The 21,664-nt window shown below is 40.3% G+C and overlaps 3 protein-coding genes across 8 annotated transcripts in view; all 3 read left to right on the forward strand.

The window, feature by feature from the left end:
- The window catches only part of gng5 (guanine nucleotide binding protein (G protein), gamma 5), a 2,373-nt gene extending 240 nt beyond the window's left edge, over positions 1 to 2,133 (forward strand). The window contains exons 2-3 of the mRNA XM_046052693.1: positions 961 to 1,103; positions 1,850 to 2,133. Coding sequence (XP_045908649.1) covers positions 961 to 1,086 — 126 coding nt within the window. The 3' untranslated portion in view covers positions 1,087 to 1,103; positions 1,850 to 2,133. The remainder of the gene's footprint in view (positions 1 to 960; positions 1,104 to 1,849) is intronic.
- Positions 2,134 to 3,462: 1,329 nt separating this feature from the next.
- On the forward strand, positions 3,463 to 18,606 carry gpt (glutamic--pyruvic transaminase). Of its 5 annotated transcripts, none has more exons than XM_046052173.1 (12): positions 3,463 to 3,484; positions 7,395 to 7,581; positions 11,188 to 11,277; positions 11,472 to 11,580; positions 11,759 to 11,892; positions 12,681 to 12,924; positions 13,691 to 13,770; positions 13,857 to 13,993; positions 14,180 to 14,354; positions 15,404 to 15,559; positions 16,860 to 16,972; positions 17,992 to 18,606. In XM_046052173.1, exons 2-12 carry the CDS (start codon positions 7,444 to 7,446, stop codon positions 18,080 to 18,082), a joined length of 1,467 nt encoding a protein of 488 aa, XP_045908129.1. In that variant the 5' UTR covers positions 3,463 to 3,484; positions 7,395 to 7,443; the 3' UTR covers positions 18,083 to 18,606. The 5 variants fall into 5 exon arrangements, with proteins under 5 accessions (XP_045908129.1, XP_045908127.1, XP_045908126.1 ...); XM_046052171.1 differs by having other exon boundaries at positions 3,480 to 3,620; XM_046052170.1 differs by lacking the exon at positions 3,463 to 3,484 and adding an exon at positions 3,630 to 3,919.
- On the forward strand, positions 3,484 to 5,883 carry fuz (fuzzy planar cell polarity protein). Of its 2 annotated transcripts, XM_046052175.1 has the most exons (2): positions 3,484 to 3,620; positions 4,246 to 5,883. In XM_046052175.1, the coding sequence occupies exons 1-2, from the start codon at positions 3,593 to 3,595 to the stop codon at positions 5,316 to 5,318; spliced, it is 1,101 nt and encodes a 366-aa protein (XP_045908131.1). In that variant the 5' UTR covers positions 3,484 to 3,592; the 3' UTR covers positions 5,319 to 5,883. The 2 variants fall into 2 exon arrangements, with proteins under 2 accessions (XP_045908131.1, XP_045908130.1); XM_046052174.1 differs by lacking the exon at positions 3,484 to 3,620 and having other exon boundaries at positions 3,928 to 5,883.
- Positions 18,607 to 21,664: the final 3,058 nt, after the last annotated feature.

A 21,664-nucleotide genomic window follows, 5' to 3' on the forward strand; every position in this document is an offset into this window, starting at 1 on the left:
CCTTTTTTCTTTTTTTTTTTTTCCCCCCCCCCCCCCCCTCTGCCAAATAACTGGGGCCAAATCTCTACTGTTACCCCGGTCCGCTAACGACGCTAGCTGGTGCCAGAAGCTAGCAGCATTACGTTAAGTTAGCCGCTAGTCAACAGGCATAGCGGGGCGTTGCTGGGACCGAAGGGGAAGTACAAGTCTGATACACTTATTAAATCAATCACTCAAATAAGAAGAAACGTAGGGGCAAATATTAAATAACGTTAAAGATGAAGACGACCCGGGTTGTACCCTAACTTATAGCGTTAAATTAGTTACCTGAAAAGTAAAAGCCGAGCTAACGTTACTTGAAAGAAAATGCTCTGTTGTGTTAGCAAATGCTGCGTTATCTATATTGCTAACATTTTTTTTTACTAAAATAAAGTTACAAAGCCGTTTTAAAGACTTCAATAACTAACTTGGATCAAATGAACCTAGATTTAAACAGGGAAAGAATGTGATTGTACTCAAAGGATATTTGAATCCAGAGGGTCCTTATGATGGGTTTGTTTTGAATATTGGCACATTACAAGAGTTTAGCAGTACTTTCTGTATAATACACTATATTATTGCCCTCGTAGTTTAAGTTCTTTGTAAAAATAAGAATTAAAAAAGGAAAATTAAATCAAAATTGATGCAGTAGAGGCAAAGATCTCCAGTATAGGTCATGCTTAAAAAATACTGTATCCTACAGTTTTTAATTCAGTGACATCTTTCCTGATGATATCATCAGGGTTATGTTCTTTCTTTCTATTCTTTTATTTATTTGAAAAGCTCCCTCTAGAGCCACAGAGGGCAATATCAGTTTTCACTGGCTGAGTAGTACTCATTGTGACAAGTAAATTATGTGAAGTCAGTGGAGTGACCCCTTTAACATGTCTGTTTAGGATAACCCCATCATAGTTTACATTTTGGTTCCTCCTTTTGTCACAGGTCTCCCAGGCAGCGGCAGACCTTCAGCAGTTTTGCATGCAGAATGCCTTGCAGGACCCCCTGCTCACCGGTGTGTCCTCCAGCACCAACCCTTTCAGGCCGCAGAAAGTCTGCTCCTTCTTGTGAAACCACTTTATTCACTGGTCAGTCCGCCGGCCTGTTGACACACTCGCACATACTTTACACATGCAAAGGTCTGAAGAGTAGCTGAAGAACTGGCTAGAATGTCTTTAATGCATTTTGTGTGAGACAATTTTCCCTTCTGTGTCTCTTAAACAGTTTCGGTTTTTGGTGAAATTAAACTCGTTCATTATAATAAAAGCCTTTTAAGTTGAAAGGTGGTGGTTAAATGTTGGTTTCCTGTCAACAGTTTTCAGTGGGGGAAAAATGATCTAAACATCTATGGAAACTTCTCAGACCTCTCTAGCATAATTTACTTCTTTGCTATCTTCATGTATCCTCAGTATATTACAAACCTTAATATTGTATTTTCTCCTAAACATGATGAAACGCAGGCTAAATTTAGCTGCTTATTTAGGAATCTACATAGTTGCTATATTTTGACAACATATGGATGTTTGGTAGTACTTCACAATGTTGCTATTACTTCTATAATATATATGCAGCTGTAGAATACAATAAGGACATACACTAACTTTTGATAGATTAAAAAGATAAAAAATCAAATGTAACCTTGAGCACAATTTTTTTTAAATTAGCTTAAGCATAGGCCTTTATTTATTTATTTTTATTTTTTTAATTAACATTTTTAAGATCTGAAACCTAAAAAATGTCATTAAAAACCTGACCCACTTCAATTCATTGAAATCATGTCAGCTTAATCTATTTTGAACTCTGTGTTTTTTTTTATTTATTAATTGTTCTGCAGGCCTTCATTTTGATGCTACAGGGAAAAGATGACCTCAACACTGCTCCTCATGCCAAGCCATTATACTGCCACGGGATCTCTTGAGTGAAGAACACATTGGAATCATGTCAGGAAGATGACCATCTATTTTCAGTCACAGTAGAAGAAAGGAGACAGTTTTATTTTTCATGGCACAGTATGATTTTCGATTGAATTATTGTGCCTTTTCTATTGTTCTATTTTAGTCATCACTGTTCTGGACTTTTTTGTATTTAATGAATAAAAAACATTCTTTACTACTCCAATGTTTTGAGTGGCACTTTCTCTTTTTTGACTCAAAGCAAATTATTTATCAGCATTTGTCAGAAGTACTCTAATATATACTAGAGGTAATAATTGAAGAAGCTGATATTTAGATCATGAAATAGAAGAAATTAAAAAGTTTCAGGTTACACGCAATTTCTATTTAGACACCACTAAATTGCAACATATAAAAAAACTACACTTGCCTTGGCCTCATTACAAACACAGGAAACCTCAACATGGCTGTGAAAGATCTGAGGGACAAAGCAAGGAGAGCTTTCTACGCAATAAAAAGAAACCATCTATATTGAATAGAAATCTGGCTTAAAATTTTCCAATTTGTTCTAGAATCAATAACTCTATATGGCAGTGAGATTTGGGGACCAATGAATCTGACAAATGGGCCAAAACAATCACAGAATCTTTCCAACCGACCTCTGTACGAGCATCCTGCAGGTGCAGAAAAAAAACACAAATATGTGCTAAGCAGAGCTTGGCCAATGCCCCCTCTTACTAAAAATACAGAAAAGATCACTTAAAATCAGTTAACCCCCAGACATACCAGGAGCTGAAACCAGAGAAGAGTCCCCTCAGCCAGCTGGTTCTGAGGCTCTCTGCAGTAACAAGTCTCCAACAGCCTCAGGACAGTAACACCAACTCAAGCAGACCAAACCAAATGATCAACAAGCAAAAAAAATAAATAATTTAATACTGGAAAGAAACAACCAAAACACAAAGTAAATTACAATGTTATCTGACCCTAAAAAGAGAATTCACATTGGCAAATTACCTGAGCACATAAAATGTCCTAACTTAAGGAATATATTGACAACATACAGACTGAGTGAACACCACAAGAGGAAAGACTGCTCCCAGTGTGACAGAGAACAGGTAGAGACAGAGCTGCACTTTCTAACCTCATGCCCTAAATATAAAACAGTAGGAGAAAAACACTGCAAACATTTACCAAATATACCCCGAATTCAAATTCATATCAGACACACAGAAACTCGCCTATTTACTGGGAGAAATGCCAGAATGCCAAATAATTGCAGCAAAATATATCTCCTCATGCCACGAACTGAGGACAACCAGTGAAAACTCAGACTAGACTGATAAAAATATTAAATAATTGTACTTTAGAATTTTCAAATTCTTATTTTGATTATTTTAGTAATTGTTGACAGGGCTCAGATGAGGCATCCAGTCATACATCATGTCAGAAAACTGTATCGCGGTGCCATCTAGTGATCATTCTAATGCTTCAGGTTCGGCTCTCGCGAGACGTGGACCAACGGACGTTATATCCATGTGAAGAGCGCTTCCATGAACAACACCGGGGACTGAACCCAGGTCGGTGTTCCCGTCCCGCTACTTCAGCGGTTACAATAGAGCTCGTGAACCACAACTGCTGCTCGAACAGCCGAATGACACCGCCCTCGCCAGTCTGAAGAATGAATCATGGGGCAGCGTTACTGTGGAAACGACGGTAACTTATTTTGTTAACCTAGCATGCTAAATACAGTGCGCTAACCAAAGCGCATGGCTATGTGTGAAGTGCAGGCGTAATAGATAGGTTTGCTGCATGATACCTCTGGTCTTGTCGTTGTTTGTACCCCGTTCAGCATGGAAATGGTTTAACGTTAACGTGATGCTAACGGCTCACTGAGGTGCACACCCTCGATGATGCAACCCTGAACCAGAGTTAACTCTTAACACCAGCCGGTCGGTGTTTGACTAAATGATCGTCATTAACGTTATACTATCAACTGAAATGAAGATCGTTAGGTGAGTGGTTAAATTGTTCGCCGCACCTGAAAAACGCGTTTGTTGAACCGTGCATTTATTAGTGAATCCCAGCTAGCTTAACCCCATGATGATGCTCCAGGATGGGTCAACACAGCTCCTCTGCCTCACAGCCAGCAGTGGGGTTCCCCTTTTCACAAGAGGAGCCTCCAAACAGCTGCCGTTCTCTGTCATCGGCTCCCTGAATGGGGTTCACATGTTCGGAGGTGGTCAGGGAGTAGTGTTGTCCTGCTGTGAGACTGAAGGCGGGGGTAAGGTGGTGTGGAGAGTTTTCCAGGATAGTGTCATGCTCATTGCTGTGAACGCAGGTGGACAAGGTGGCGCATGCAGCAGCAGCAAAGAGGAGGAGGTCCGTTTACAGCGCCTCCTGGAGAATGCATGGAACTGCATGGTGCTGGTGTTGGGGCAGGATGAGCTGGCCAGTATCAGGAATGTTGAGAGGCTGAAGAGGGACTTGCGGTCCTGCTTCAGCCTCATTGATCAGCTGTTGGAGGAGAGGCAAGAGGGCATTCTGGGCAACCTGACGCACTGCGCTGATTCACTGCTTCCCCCAAACCCCACTTTTCTTCAAGAGGCCGTGGATGGCTTTGCTCAGGCTGCAGACAGTGAATTTAGCTGCCTCCTCGTCCATGGGAGGATAGCTGCAGCCACCGAGAAGTGGTGGCGCCTAGCACCGCAGGAAGTTGTGCTGCTCTGTGCTTTGATGCGGTCCCTGTCAGCATCTGGATCAGCCTCTTCTGACTACCCAGTTTTCCTTCCTCAGGGCAGCCCCACCGTGGCCCACCGCCTGCTCCGCTTCCAGCTGCTCCCCGGGGCAGATGTGTGCGTGCTGTGCGGCCCAACTCCTTCCCTGCACAGAGCTGAGAGTGGGCTGGTGGGTTGTTTCTGGACACCCCTGGTGGAGACCCTGAGGGACTGTCTGGCTGTTGGAGAGCGCTGCTTACCAGGATCTGTATCTCTGCGCCCCGATGTGCTGGCACTTCTTCTCATCAACCGTGAAACACGCCGCTCAGTCTCCTGCGTGCGGACCTCCACTAATAATCATCCCCTCTGTGACCCCCCGTTGCCCTCCAAGGCCCGCTGCTGGGAGCTACTGAAGCTCTTCTACATCTTCAGCACGACACGCTACTTCACCCAGGAAGAGACTTTGTGTGTCTCCCCAGACGAGAGGGCTCAGAGAGGCTACACAGAAGATTTTGTCCTTGGATTCTCCCACCAGCCGCTACAGAGCTATCTAGTTACAGAAGAGTGCAAAAGCTATGGACTTCAGACACCGCAGCACCAGCTCTTCCTGCTTATCCCACTGTCAGTGCCTACCTTTGCACTGCGTACGGTGGCCACACAGACTCTTTCTGATATAGTTGCAGCCACTGGGTTTTAATTGAACCATTTACTTTGTTACAGCATCTTAATTTTCTGTAAAACCACCATCTTTGACACAATAATATATGAATTAGCTGCAAATATTTCTCATGTCTTGATGACTGCAAACGTAACCACTATATGTTCGCTTCCATCTTTAAACAACTGGTAAGAGCTGTACAGTAGAAAAGGATATCACTGTTAATGGTCTCAGCAGGTATTTTCTTTTACTAAACTACTGATCAAGAATGTAATACTGACAAAAATATGAAAACAAGTGAAAACGTTATACCATAGTGAACTTCTTTGAGATTACTTACTGAACAGTAACATGATCACCAGGATTGCACTGTATATAATGTATTGGAGAGTCATGTGAAACTGTTACACTGGGATAAATACGTGCCTTCTGTTTGTTGGTTTGACATGTTGAATAATTTGACTTAAAACATGATGATTATTTTGCTTTCTGTGGGTTTATATCAGAGTTTTTTTCCTTCCTTCATTGCAAAACTGTGTAACTGCAAATAAGCAAGAAGCAGTAGTTTCATTTAAATTGCTTACCAAGGAAAGCTTGTAACTTATTATGTTTTTTGTTTTTTTTCACTTCTGACATTTTCTTGACTGCTGAGGCACAGAAAGTGGCCACTATTGGGTTTAATAAGACTATTCAACTTTGAGAAAGACAAACTAAAAGCATCTGTCAGAAATTCTGTTCTATAACTCATACTAACCTATGCAAAAAAAACACCATTGCTTTCTGTGAGTTAGTAAAAACATCTGTATTTCAAACCGCATAATGCTATAATAGTGGCAGTGAGTAGTGACAAAACACACACTTCATTATTGAATTAATGCTTTGTGTCAGGGTAATTGCAGTGTTTTGCGTTGCACTTGTGCACTGATCTTTCCAAGAAACGTATTGCAGTCCCACTTTTCCTTTTCAGAGTTATATTGAAAGGCACACTGAGGATAAGTAACATCCCAATGCCCAGTATGTTTAGTTCCTGTGAGGGAGGAGAGTCTACAAGAGAACATGACATTTGTGGAATTTCCACACAGGACATCCCAGTTTAACCTGGGAACTGGGAAAATGTAACTGGTGTAATTAGGCCTGAAGTACCATCCAGGGACTTCTGAGCAGCAGAGATCCAAAACACTTAACTATATGGTATTAGTATTCCAGGAATAGTGATTTTTCATTGAAGCCTCTTCTGTAGATTGTTTACGTGATTATAGCATGTTTCTTTAGTCAGAGAAATTTGCATATAACCACCCCAGGAAAAGTTTAGTGGTCCAGATAGGAGGAGCATTCATAAGTATTTTGTTCACCAAGGGGATTTCAAAGCCTCCTCCCAAACCGCCTGGAGCTCTCAGAACAAAAAGCGGGGCGCCGTGCGGTGAGCGCGGGACAAAGCTGGAAGCTGCACCCGGTTCGCTGGCTGTGTGTCCCTCTGAGCCACGTCAGGCGTCCCAAGCTGTTTCGGCTCAGTAACCGGAGAACCGAACTTGACTGACGGCCTCAGGGTGCGTAGGGTAACTGAGGAGAGGGGGGTGGGATAACTGTGGACATGTAGCCCCACAAGGGGGAGGGATATGCCCTGGGGCTGTAGCGTGGCCATGTGTGCACGGATCAAAACTCCAACATTTCAGAGTGAAAAGCTTAGCCGATGTGTGTGGATGCAGCCAGGGCCTTTAGAAAATTCCTGTGGGTTTTTTTTTTTTTAAATCACAAATTTGCTCACTAGTATACTTTCACATCTGACAAGTTCAAAGGTTTTGAGTTATTTTAGGAGTGGCTTCACTTGCACACCCTTAATTTTCATTTTCCCAGAGTGACACAACCGGTAACGTTAGGCTATAGCAGTTTGCTGTGCACCGCAGAGGCGTTAAAAGTTGCTCAACGTGTTCACAGAAGGGAGTGTAACTTCATGGCAGCCACACGGATGCAGCTGTTATCACCGAGAAAAGTCCGGCTTTTAAGCCGAGGTCGAAATGAATTGTTTGCCGGTGGTAGCGGAGCGCAGCGGCCCGGCGGTGGTCCCAGGGTGCGCTCACTGACCTCTCCCCCTCTGTCCTCCTCCTCTCCCGGCAGAGCTCTATCGAGTCTGAGTTCGACGCGGCGTGGGCTTCCCAAAGAGAAAATGTCTGAGAATGGATTGTCGTCCCGGGCCAAGGTGTTGACCATCGACACCATGAACCCCACGGTGAAGAAGGTGGAGTACGCCGTGCGGGGGCCCATCGTTCAGCGGGCTGTGGAGCTGGAGAGGGAGCTCTCTGAGGTTTGTACAACAGGCCGTCTGATCTAAGTATTCATACTTCACGTATTCTCCATGGATCATACTCATCATCTGTGCGTGTGAAAGGTATCTCGTGTTGTCTGTCATTCGTTTCACCACGTTATATGCTTATTCTACAGGTGAGACCGTGGCAAAAAGCTGTGTACCTTTTTTGTAGACTCACATATTTGGGAAAATAAGGTTTTATGGATCCAGTCAGTGTCTTTCATCAGACATAATTGCAGGTCAGACCAACTTCAACACCTGGTTATGTTCTCACTATTACCATCTAAAGATTATCCCTTATATAAATCATGTGTGTTATCCCTTGCTGTGCTGTTTACACACCTCTTATCAAAGTCCATTAGTTAGTCAGTAATTCTTGAGCAGGTTTAGCCTGTCACAACATGGGTACACTGGTATGATGCAGACAGGGTGCAAAATTAACTTTTTGTCCACCAGCTAAAGTGCTAGTGTATGTTCAAATTGTACCAGCCACTTCATAGATTATCATTGTGGGGTTTTTTTTTTGGCTAGTGAGTGAAGTAAATTTACCAACATTTGGCTGGTGGCTGGTGCAAAATTTGTACCTCAGATGCAGATATTTCTCGTTGTTAGTTCTAATTAATTTCTTACATGTTTCTAAACCACAGTTGCTGCTAATGGAGAGATCCTCGGTGAGCGGTGAAAGTCCATAGTCTAAACCAGAGACTGTCCTGTTTACTGTCTCTCACTGTCTGACCTACTATTGATGTACATATCCGTTGCCTCACTTTACCCCCTGCAGTCTTCAATGTCCTAACTGTCCGGCTTGGCTTATCTGTCTACTATTGTACCTTTTTTAAATCTTATCAGCCGTAGACGAGCATAGACTGTTATCTTATGTAGAATGGTCATCTCAGCGTCTACAAATCACTAGTAGAGTAGTAATATAGAGGTAGTAGTAGTAATAAATCTGAATCCGGCTCTCAGCTCTTGTGTCCAGCAGCTTAAGTCATGTCTTTAAATCCATAGCATACACTGATATAGTTTATGTGTTTTTTATCATCCAAGATATTTTTGGTCCTTTCCAGCTTATTGGCATTTGTGCTTGTCTCTTTGTTTTTTTTGTGTTTGTTTTGAAAAGCTCTGTCCCATCCCTTCCACTCGGACAGTTTGTGATGATGTGGCAAGCAGCTGTTGGTGTACTGAGTGCAGTCTGGTGTGAATACTGTCCTCTCCTGAGTGCTTTGCTCAGGAAGGGATGAGCATGCAAACAGGTCCTTGCACAAGTGAAAGGGACTGTAATGACAGTAGTGACCTTTTAACCAGATGATTCACTGTCTGCATAGATTTTGAATTGTATTTAGATCTTCAAAAAGCGGAAGAAATTGCAGTTGGATTCAGTTGGTAAAACCCTGTCAAGATATCGGGGTATAGGATCATTCACAGGGGAGGAAGCAGGGGAAATGCTATACACAGGGAAAGCACTGCAAGTCTGCAGTCTGTCCTGTTGCCAGACTTCACCCAGCCAGAAGGCAAAAATGTACCCGAAGTAATCCTTTACAGTCCTCCCATCTTTTCCTCCAGTTTTCAGAAACACTGAACTGTGCTTCTGGAAGCTTTTAAACTGTTGCTCTTCCTTCAAAACACATTCTCTTTCGTTATATGATCACATCCATTTCCTACTGCGGCTTGGATGGTGTTGGATTACTTTGGGAAGCAGGTCAAAGTGGTATTCTCGCTTTTGTCTGTGAATTATACTCAAGCACATGAATGCACACTGTGATTCCTCCCCTCCAGTTTCTTCCACGCCTTGTTTTTTTGGAACTGAGAGCTTTGCTCTTCATTTACAGTACAAGTACAGCCTTGTTCTTGTTATTTCCCCCCATACTAAAGCTGTGTTGGTTGCTCATAGCTTTTCCGAACAGGGAATAGAAAGGAGTCAGACTTTGAGCCAACTTACTGTACCAGTTAACAAGTGCACAAATCAAGGCTTCACATGCAGTGATTACATTGAGGTCTTTGTTTGTCCTAATGAGAAGCTAGCTGATAGTGAATGGGGACGCTTTGAGACACACAAGGCTAGTTTTGTCAGATTCTTTCCACATATTCTGCCAGAATAAGCAACATGCACACGTCTACTATGTTTTCCATTTTAGAATGACTATTGAGTGTATTTGGAAACACTGTACTAAGAACAAAAAAACACATAAATGACGAGTCACATTATGCAAAATGAATTTTCTTCTCTTTGTTTTCGCACTTTGCATCGGGAGCACAGTTTCACCTTCTGCTAAAACTTCAGCATTGTTTGCGTTACTGTTTTATCAGCGATGGAGGACAAAAACCAAAGGCCTTTCGCGTTGGTTCTCAGGAGCAGAGGTCAGTGTGTTTCTAAAAAGACCCTCATCCTGAATAGGCGGTATTTATGACCACGGGGTGTTATTCTGCCTGTATAATGTTATTGGCCCAGACCGAGAGACGCCTCAAATATGTGACCAATGAGAGAGCCAGAGACTCAAGCTTGCTAAAATCTGAACTGGAGTGGGCAAATCAAACAAACAGGCTGTTTTGATTTCTGCAGGTTGTCAGTGTGAGGTTCCACTTGTGGTCTCTCTGCAGTGTCACGCTGTTGCTAACATCTGGTGTTGTCGACGTGTGTGCGTGCTTGTTATGTGCATGTGTCTGCCTACATTGCTGTTTGTGCTCTGTCAGTGGGCTCAGCTGCTCAAGAGATTATCTTTCAGAAACGTTATATTATTGGCCTGGAAGACCGTAAATTAATACCTTATTTGGATGATATGTTGTCCTAATTATTTTGGTGTTGAGCATGCTTCTGCTCAGTCTACACTAAGGTGGTTAAGCGCCCTTGTGTAACGTATGTCTCTGTGTTTATGTGTCAGAAGGTTAACAGTATCAGTACCACAAGGTAGTTTGCACAGGTTGAAGCTTTGTTCTCATGTTTGCACATAGTATCTGCATCAAGGCCTTTACAAATACACTAAATTGTTGGTACTAAATGATTTCTGTCTATTCTGCAGTGAAACTTCCCATATTAACCAAGTTCTCTATGTAGAATAGATGTACTATTGAATAGAATCTAATTTCTGTCCGTAAAGAATTACTTCACTTTATAGTGTCAGTGAACGTGTGTGTGTGTGTGTGTGTGTGTGTGTGTGTGTGTGTGTGTGAGAGAGGAATAAAAAAAAAGTCAGCATAGAGAATGAACTACTGATGCCTTACATGGTTTCCTGAATAATCAGGAAACTGAGTTACTTCTGCCGTTTACTCAGAAAATCTGTCTTGTGGAATTTGATTGGAAACCTGACGATTAAAGTTTTTTTTTTTTTTTTTTTTTTTTTGTAAACAAAGTTATGTTGCCACTGTTGTTTTTCATTAAAATTATATTTAGAAAGATTTAAATAGTGCTGTCTTCTTGAAACTGGGGAAAAAATGCAGTGGGGGTTCTCCGCCAATATCTTTAGGTTTGTTAATGCGCAGTCGCTGTAAATATTATTTCTTGTGTACAAAGTGAAGAAATGCTCTCATTGTTCACAGTCCGTCCCCTCCCCCCTCCCATTCTTCAGATATATAATCATTTCTGTATGTTGTGTTTATGTTCTGCAGGGAATGAAGAAGCCCTTTTCTGAGGTCATTAAGGCAAACATTGGTGACGCGCATGCTATGGGCCAGCAGCCAATCACTTTCTTCCGGCAGGTCTGCTCCTAAGCCTTTTCCCCAACCTCTCATCTAATTATAACACCAACCCTCTGACTCTTCAATGTCTAACAGATTTCTCCCTCGTTAACTAAATTGGTGTAAATTTCCCCCCTGTTTTATGCAGTAATCTGTGTAGGAATTTACATAATGTCCCTTCTACCCTTTATACTCACACCTCTCTTTGTTTCAAGGTCTTGGCGCTCTGCTCCTACCCTGAACTGCTGAATGACAGCACATTCCCTGAGGATGCTAAAAGTAGAGCACGCCGCATTCTGCAGTCCTGTGGAGGGAACAGTATGGGTGTGTATGAGTGTGTTGGCACAAAAAGCTTTACATGACCCCAGTTGCTAATTATCAACTTTTTGTCTCTTCATAAGCTCATTGTGTGTTAAAGTATGCTTTCTGGTTGTACTTTGTTGTGTTAAAGCTTTTAAGTTATCATAGCAATGTGTATTGTTTCCATATGAATCTCCCTCAGGCTCCTACAGCGCCAGTCAGGGGATAGACTCTGTGCGTCAGGATGTGGCCCGCTACATTGAGCGAAGGGACGGCGGTGTGCCCTGTGACCCAGACGACATTTATCTCACCACAGGGGCCAGCGACGGCATTGTGGTACAAATCACCTCTCATCTGTTCAACTGACTTTGTTGTACTTGTAATCATGTGTTTGTTTTTTTTCCCCAAAAGAAATTAGGGATAACATGTAGCAGTCCAATAGTAATGAGGTAAAAGTTACCTGATGTCTCGATTGGGATTTTTAAGACTGATGGACCAAGTCTTGATAATTTTGTGGTAAATTAACATAAACTGACAAATCAGATGTATGATGGAGTGAACCCGTCCTCAGTGAGTTCTCTTTGTTAAGGTCAAATCACACAAGCTGCAACTAAGAGGAAAACATGCCGTGAGAACAAAAAGTAGCATCTATTCTAGATCAACAAGATAAAAAAGTGCTGAAGTTAGATCACTGATGCCCAGACAGTTTGGCTGGTGACCCTTTAAAAGCAAGATATTATCTTCGTCCATGAGCTATGTACCGTTTCATTTCAAATCAATTGTAGAGTTCTGACAAGTTACAGTTAAAGTCGTATAGCAGTAATGGTTTTTATTTTTCTATTTTGTTGCCCATCCAACACTGAGGGCACTCCCATCCTACTGAATTGGACCATTTGCCCCCCATCAAACTGATTGCATGATGTGTACTTTAAAAGGAGAACTTCACGCCAATACACAGCTGCAGAGCAACAAAGTGAAATTCAGAGGAGCAACAGCACCGGTTTCCTTTTCCAGTCTTTTATGCAAATGTGACATGCAGACAAAGCTAATCTGTGTTACTTTTTATGTAGGCCAACTTGTGGAGCTGACATATCTTTCTTGAACTCCCTATCCTGCACTTTTAGACCATGCTGAAGCTGCTGATGTGTGGCGAGGGTGCGACTCGCACAGGCGTCATGATCTCCATACCTCAGTATCCACTGTACTCTGCTGCGCTGGCCGAACTGGGCGCCGTGCAGATCAACTATTATCTTAATGAGGAAAAATGCTGGAGTCTGGACATTAGCGAGCTGCAGCGCTCCCTGGATGAGGCCCGGCGCTACTGCAATCCCAGAGCCCTGTGCATCATCAATCCTGGAAACCCCACTGGTAAAGTTTCCTTCATTGTTTTTGGTCAAAGTGACTACTAGGTGCTTAGTAGTTGTCAGTATTTCACATATTATGTCGTCCTGTTCAGCCCTCTGAATAATCAAGTTGTGTCAGTTTTAAGGGATTGACAAAATAACCTAAGAACCTCATTAAATGGAAAGGAGACTTTGAGATGACAGAAAAACAAAGTGTCAAATTAGTTTTTCACAGTAATGATTGTACTATTTTGTCAGTTTAACTTATATTTGGCACATATTGTTAGGAAACAGTACTTTGGCCTTGAGACCTTGATCCGCCAAGGAAGACCGCAAGATGTGAAAGCCCTAGAAAAGGCTAATAAGTGGACCTTGAGTCATTTGTTTTTTGGTGCATCTCTAATTTAGTCACAGATGATTTGGCCTTAATTTTAAAGACTTGCATATTTAATAGATTTATTTTTGAGCCATTTTAAGCAGTTTACAGAGATAGACAGGAAAGATGAGGGGAAAGGGGATATGAAAACCAACAAATATCATCAGCTGGAATCGAACTGGGGATGTTGCAGCTATATGGCACGCATCCTAAACCACTTGCTCCACCAGTTACTTAAAATAAATCCTTTTTGCACGAGGTGTACACATCATTTTCCTGTCCTTATAAACAGTTCTGTAACCCTGCAATTCATGTGCTACTCAAAGAGCCACTAGATGGCAGCAAAAAGACATAAGTGCCTGCCTAATCACCATTTCAAACCTTTTTCTGTAATGAACCTCCTTCTCATTCACAGGTCAGGTTCAGAGCAGACAATGTATTGAGGATGTAATCCAATTTGCAGCAAGGGAACGTCTCTTCCTCATGGCTGATGAGGTACTGTCTCTGCATCTCTTTTAATATCTTACCTGCTTTGTTGTCTGTTCCCTGTGACATCTTGTCATTCTGTCTTCATCTCCCAGGTGTACCAGGATAATGTGTATGCTGATGGTTGCCAGTTCCACTCTTTTAAGAAGGTTCTGTTTGACATGGGGCCAGAGTACTCAAATACAGTAGAGCTGGTATCTTTCCATTCCACCTCAAAATGCTACATGGGAGAGTAAGTCATTTTGCTTTCATGCTGGGATAAATCTGTCAGACCAAATTGTGTTGACAACTAGTTCTTTGTGTTTGCTGTGACTTTGCTGTCTTCATGTCTGTCTTTTTTTTTTTTTTTTGTATCATTTTCTTACATATTTTTTTGCGCGCTACTAGGTCACATCCTACTGTTTGCTCTGCCTCTTAGGTGTGGCTTCCGTGGAGGCTACATGGAGATCATCAATATGGACGATGAGGTGAAGGCCCAGCTGATCAAGCTGGTGTCTGTCCGTCTGTGTCCTCCTGTTCCTGGACAGGCTCTCATGGACCTGGTGGTCAACCCTCCGCAGCCTGGGGAACCATCATATAGCACATTTATCAAGGTACACAGTCTGTGTCCCACAACCCTCATTTATATGCAATAGGGATGGGACAAAGATCAATACGCCAATATACTGCAACATGATCTCTTGTTTGTAGACTAACACTGACACCAGTATCATTATACTTACTATACAAGTACACTGCTATTGGTTATGGGGTTTACTTACTACATTTGCTTTAATGGGCTATTTTGAGGTTTCTCTCAAGCTAATCTTCTAAACACACTGAAAACATCTGAAATATGATATTTAAGGTGAGACTCCACTGACCTCGGACAGTTCAGCCTTTTCATATTATGTGGCTGTTTTGGCTGGCTTTCTTGAATAATGTTAAGTACATTTTGCGGTGTTAAAATGGCCTTGACTGTATGTATTTAGTTGCACCCTGTTTTATCTCGATTCTCTGTGAAACTGAACTCACTCTTTACTATAATGAATATACGTTATATCCCATTATATAGCTGTTTTATGAAATATGAGTTTGTTTCAAAACTGTATTCATTAACTTGTGATGTATTGTAGATGATTGTCTCATAGCACTGAATTGCTGAAATCATTACCTACAGTACAATCATTATCATGGTCAATGAATTACACCATGCACAAAGCTGGTTAAGTTACTTATGAAAACCCCTTGAAGTCAGGACGTCTTGCGTGTGTGAAATGATCTTACTTTATACTGACTGTACAATATCTGGCACCCCTTCTTCTAATGGAGCTCACAGAAGTCTGGAGAAATTCAAGCTTTGTCGATTCACTTCCCGCTAATAAAATAAGGCAGGGATTGACTTAATCGTACTGAAATATAACCCTTTCCAGATTTGGTCAATTTTAAACACTGCTTTAGGACCAGTTTTTATAAGACTATTTTCTGTGGCTAAGATTTTCTCCAGACCTCCTTGAGCTTGAAAATACAGGTGGATTGCTACCCGAGATAAATGACTATAATATAGTCAATCGCAGGCACAGCAAATGTTGTTTCCAGTGTTTCCTGATTCTAGTTTATTTTCTATTCTCTCTCTCTCTGTCTCTCTCTCTCCCACATCTAGGAGCGCACAGCCACCTTAAGTGCCTTAGCAGAGAAGGCCAAGCTTACAGAGCAGGCTCTCAATACTGTGCAAGGCATCAGCTGCAATCCTGTGCAGGGTGCTATGTACTCCTTCCCTTGCATAACCATCCCTGAAAAGGCCATCAAAGAGGCCATGGTCAGAACACACTCTTATAAATGCTTCAGTTATTCAAGTTTGACTGTGTTGTTGCTTTGAGGATATTACATTGATCAGGAGCAGCAAAAAAGAGAAGAAAATGGGTGACCGTTATATAAGTGGTCTTACTCAACACTCTCATTAATCTACTGCTTAATATTTGGTCCACTTACTATTATTTCACTGAAAGTGTTCCACTATGCTGGATTAAATAACTATTGAACAAAGGTTCAGTACACTGTGCATCCCCTGCCCTGTTTGCTAAAGGGAACAAATGATTTCCAATAGCTTGTGGTTTCAATTCTGTCCCGAGGTTGACTGCTCAGTAGGAATTTCAGGGAGGGCAGATGAGCCATGCCGCTGAGAATCTGATTAGCCTTACAGAGGATAAGGTCGGAGTAAAGCTGACCGCCTGACACCTCCTCAATCCCAGTGACTCCGCTCACCATGTTGATTTGCAGCATTGCTTTGTTTTTGGCTGTGCTTTCCCCCAAAACAATGCATAAAGACAGAGCTTCTTTAACAACGCTCTTGTCAACATTGCCATTGGCAGTTTGATTAGAGCTGCTGTGCGGTTCATTGAGTTGAATACTCAGCTACTTCTAAGGCTGACACACTTAAATGTTTGACAAAAAGCGTTTGATCCATTAGACATACTTAGGATTTATTTGACCTCAAATTGGTACTCATCAACCTTCAGTTATCTTGGCACTGCTGAAGAAAATGTCGTGTCCTTATTCAAAGTTATGTACAACTCTGAAGGGCACATGTGCTAAAATAGGTCTGGAACACCATGAAATTGTAGAATACAATTATCAGCACAGTAAAATGTATTAACTTGAAGAGCTTCTGAAGAGGTTTACCAGGTTTACCATAGCACTGTATAATTGTGATTCCCCCTTTTATGTTACGGGAGTGAGAGACTGTTGGTTAAAAAACAATCCTCTGTTGAGCTGTTTTAAATTAATTAGATTTAATACAAATTGAAAATCCTTTCTAATACGTTATGAATCAAGCACAGAATGTTGTTTGACAAAATACATGATAAAACATAATGAAGAAAGCAGCTCAGTGGGAATGCGGCAAAAAAAGAACATAAAGTACTTCAAGTGTGAAGGCTATCCTGTGAGTCACAGTGTTTGATTAAAAATATATATCATATAGTCACAGCAAAACTGTACTTCTTCAACAAAAAAGTAGCTAAATTCTTGATAAAATACTTGCTGCTGGAATTAGTCTCATGCCACCAGAATATTTAGCCTCAAACTGGTCTATAATGTTTTTTTTTACTCTCTGTTAGGACAACGGTCAGCAGCCAGATATGTTTTACTGCATGAAGATGCTGGAGGAGACGGGGATCTGCCTCGTACCTGGAAGCGGCTTTGGCCAGAAGGATGGAACCTACCACTTCAGGTTTGAAAACATCTCTCTCTTCTAGGCTTGCAACTAGCAACTATTTTCATTAATGATTCATATGCAGATTTTTTTTATTCATCATTCGATCTTTTATAATTTCAGAAAAAGGAATTTCAAAATAGTTGCTAATTCATTCTAGTTTTTTCTAATTCTTTTTTTTACTTACTCTCAATACGGCACAAGTCTGAATTGTATGCTGTCAGATGAACATAGAGGCTGCAGCAGCAGAAACATGCGCACGCATCTTGTGACGTTACCACCTCGTAAGATCACTGTAATAAATGTATTAACTTGGTTGTTTTGTCTTATGCACAAAGGAAACTAAATCAGTTTAAGTAAGTATGAAACGCTGTGAAAGAGGCAGTTTTAGTTTCTTCACATCCCATATTAGCCTCTCGAAACTTTTTTCAAAACGTTTTTTCTCTCGTGGTGCGACAAGGGCAAGAGTTTAAAAAACCTTCTAACATGAAAAATGTGATCAAAAGTTCAAAACCCAAAGAAATTCAAATTACTGGCATTTATTCTTAAAAAATTACTAAAAAGATTAGTTAAATATCAAAAGAGTTGCAAATTAATTTTCTGGCAATTGCCTAATTGATTAATTTCTCCCTATATTTAAATAGAAATCAGCAAATTGCATGAGAATAATGGTACTTTCCATACATTTTCATACATGTCTAAAGGAAGCTGTAAGAAACATTGATGTAAAAGTCATCTTTCTTCACTTTAACACTTAAATGAAGCCAGCAATGTTACATATTCCATGTTTGTAAAGAGCTTTTATGTAAGTGTACTTTAAGTTTGTTCCGAAGATTAAGGAAGAGAATGATTGTCATTTCTTAATGTAACTTCTACACTCTCTCTAGTTATTGAATTACTTTCTAAAAATGATCTTTACGTGATTCTTTAAAATCCATACTAATCCTTAACTCCTTAAGCAAGGCATCTGCTGCTCTTACATCAGTCAGTTCAAAGTTAAATTTTGTCTTGTCTTTTTTTTCCCCTCCCCGTCCCAGAATGACCATCTTGCCACCAACAGACAAGCTGAAGATCCTGCTGAACAAAGTAAAGGAGTTCCACCAGAAATTCACACAGCAATATTCTTAAATGTCCAAGCGTCTTCTTCCGTTCGCAAAGGGAGGAGCTCACCAACCACAACAAAAAGAACTTAGCCAATCAAAATTCATCTGTCACTAATAAGTGCCTTTCCAACGTTGGCTCTGGTGGTCTCTGTGATGACGCACTTCAGCCTCTGCAGCTACAACAGACAAAAGGCACTGTTTTGTCAGAAAACAAAACTGGAGATGATGAAATTAAATCAAGAGACCTGTTGTTAAGTTTGGGGAAAATATGGTGTCAGCTTGTGTGTTGAGCTTTGAAAGATGTACAGTACTATAGTTCTGTGTATTTGTAATAATATGAGAGCTAGATTGTCAATGTGAATACCAAGCTTTAAAAAAAGAAATTTGAAAAATAGGTACAATTGCAAGAAAAGTGATGCTGCTTAAAACCCTGAATAAGTGTACGACTGGCTGCAATATTTCATTCCACAGGGAGAATATGTAGAAAAGTCTTATTTGAATGATAATTCAAAGCTGATTTTGTAGAATCAAAATAAATGTAACCGTGTATATTATGTCTCGTTATTTTGGAAAGAGCTCACAGATGTGTTTAGAGTTTATATTAAGACAAATACATTAGTTTCCTTTGACCATGAACATTTATCGAAAAACTGTTATGGCACTGTGGTTCTTTTTTAATACCCCATTTTTCCAATGAAGGTCTTAAGTCACAAAACATCACAAATGTGTTGTTTAACATTATTTCTTCAAATCTTCATCGTTGTTATTAATTGAGGGAATTGGGCTATAACAGTCTGTCTGGTAATTTAAAAGAAACTCTCTAAAACGGATATTTTGTTCCTATTTAACCTCAGTTTTCATTCTTATCATTTGATTACACTGGTTAAGACTAAATGAGGATACTTGAAGTGAAGAAAAAAGTTGAATTCAGAAGGAATGAAATGCATTTTTGCTCAAGTCGTTATGCTCAGGATTGCGGCTACAGCCTCATTTTGGTCTGGTACGACCAGTAGCTTATGTGTAATTTTAGTAAACTTTTTATTGATATTGCTGTGTAACTGACATTATAGAGTCACTCTACTGACTTATGTCACATACTTGTGCTACTGGTATACTACACTAGCATGTTTCATGAAATTATAAAAGTTGAATTACAAAAGTAAGTAATTAACACACTGCACCCATTCCACATTTTAGTGCATGTAAGTAAGGCAACTGACTTGGGATGCTTTCTTTTTTGCTACTTGGGAGAAACGCGTTTAGAAAATCATATCATATTTATACATCCGGAAGATGCAGATTAACATTAACATTATTTGGAGTCTTGTTTCACGCCACCTCATGAATGTAAGTCCAATATTCACTCTTCTTGGTTTGTGAGTATTATCTGTGGGTTTGTCACTAAAAGCAACCGCTTTCACATTACACAGTCATTTGATCCATTGCTAATGTAAAGATATTGATAAGTGAATTTGAATGAGCTTTTATCTTGTAATACCACTTGTGATCTCAGTGACTGCTGTTAAAAATTACATACTGGCAGTCACATTGTAATTAAACCAGTTTACAGATAAATATAGATTAATAATAAATAAATATGGATGGGGATGGGCAGTATTTTTGACATATGTATTTCCAATACGTATTACAAATACAAAATAGATTTTTGTCTTTAGTGTTGATGAAAATAACTTTTTTAACACATTTTGTAATTTTGTATCGAAATACTGTAGTGTAAGTTTAAAAATACTGTACATCTAAGTGATGACATCATTAACAAACAGTACCTCTGATTGGTGAGATCAGAACAGAAAATTGATTAATTGCTACAAATCCTAACAGTTCCTGTTAAGTTTGGGCCTAAATAGTTTACCAATTTATGTAATGTTCTAGATAACCATTTGACCCGAATAGCAGTCCTCACAGTTAACGTTAACTTGCTTCAGCCTATTTCAAGTTTTGGCACAAAAAAAGTGTTTCAGAGTTGTTGTACAACATCACTTTATATACATTGTCATGAACAACGTTGTCCTGCCACCATTAAACAACAAGTTGTCAACCCATCTACCTCTTCTGTTTGTTGTAGCTCAGATGATGCAAAGTTGGCCCTTCATTACCAAACAACCAAGTAACTAAATCAGGATTAAATTATGAGTCCTCTGCAAACTTTTATTTAAACGTTAAAACTGTTGGTTACTTTAAAACTAAACTTCATCTGGGTGAACCAGGGATATGTGAATCTTTTATCTGTTAACTGGTTGAATATGTCAGATTTATCGCCTGACTCACTAGGCAGAGAAGCTGTTGAGTCAGTGTGCTGGTGAAGGGATAGATCAAATAAACCAATAGATGGGTTTGTGAAGTGATTTCATGGTACCTTAGAAATGTATTTTTAGTATTTTTGAAATACAAAATAACATTAGTTTATTTTGATACACTTAAAATTAGGCTAGGCTATTTGGTATTCTATTGTAAAATACATTTTGATGTATCTTTGCCCATCCCTGAATGTAGATATTTTAACAAACAAGACATTATTGTTTACACCAAAAGGGAATAGCATATAAAGACTGTGCTATACCAATTTACGGATTAATTATTATTGTGAGAAGCTAAACTCAAACTTACTTCAATTCAAGTAATGTAGACAAATTCCTTTTTATATAGCAATCAACAGTGAGGTTGCTCCGCAGACATAACACACACACACACACACACACACACACACACACACACACATCTGTGGGATGGCCAGCTGTCTGCACACTGCTCAAACTGTGACCTCTAATAATTATGTTGTTCAGCTCAATTTCAGGCTCAAAAGGCTATACAAGTACGTGTCTCTATTAATCTGTCATCTATTTTATTGCCTAGTATGCAGTTTCCTAGCGAGAATGGGATGAAGGATGGCACCGCAGGTTATGGTTGTGTGTGTGTGTGTGTGTGTTAGCGAGGTGGAGATTGAAAGACTATGTAGAAAGTGTAGCATGTAGTTTGAAGGTGTTTTTTGCTCTCTTCCTCTCTACTCCACAGTGGCTGTCAGCTTTAATTATCTTTGACAATGGGCCTCCTGAATCCTAATTAAACTGAGCTCTGTCTTTCCTGGAGCTCCTCACCATTCACTCCAGCAGCATGACGTGCTCACACGTTCCAGTCCTCTTCACCCTAAATTAATTGGGTGCATTTGCGTTTTTTTCTCATCTCCTGACATCTTTTGGGAATCAAAGGTCATCATTAGTTCGGGTGAGGATGTAGGGCGACAGAGAGACAGTCATGCATCAGACAGCAGCGCTGTCATGTAGCTGTCCTGGTTAAGAGAGTGACCAGTCTTTATTCACTGTGTACAGTCTTGTATAAGGAGATTTATATGACTGTCCACAACAGCTTATTGAGACTCAGTAGCGTTTGTGAATTGACAATTATATTGTTCATTATTCTTTATGTGTTGACAGTGATGACCTTAAGAGTCTATAAGCTGGTCCAAGTCTAAACTTTGGCTGGAAGTTAGCATGGAAATGAATGGTGATACCACAGAAAATGTCACTCTTAATTAATGCTTTTCACTTAAACTGTTCATGCATTAACAAAATGGATTGCTAAAGTAGTC

The sequence above is a fragment of the Micropterus dolomieu genome, linkage group LG06 (assembly GCF_021292245.1).
Source record: "Micropterus dolomieu isolate WLL.071019.BEF.003 ecotype Adirondacks linkage group LG06, ASM2129224v1, whole genome shotgun sequence".
In the NCBI taxonomy this organism is placed as follows: Eukaryota; Metazoa; Chordata; class Actinopteri; order Centrarchiformes; family Centrarchidae; genus Micropterus; species Micropterus dolomieu.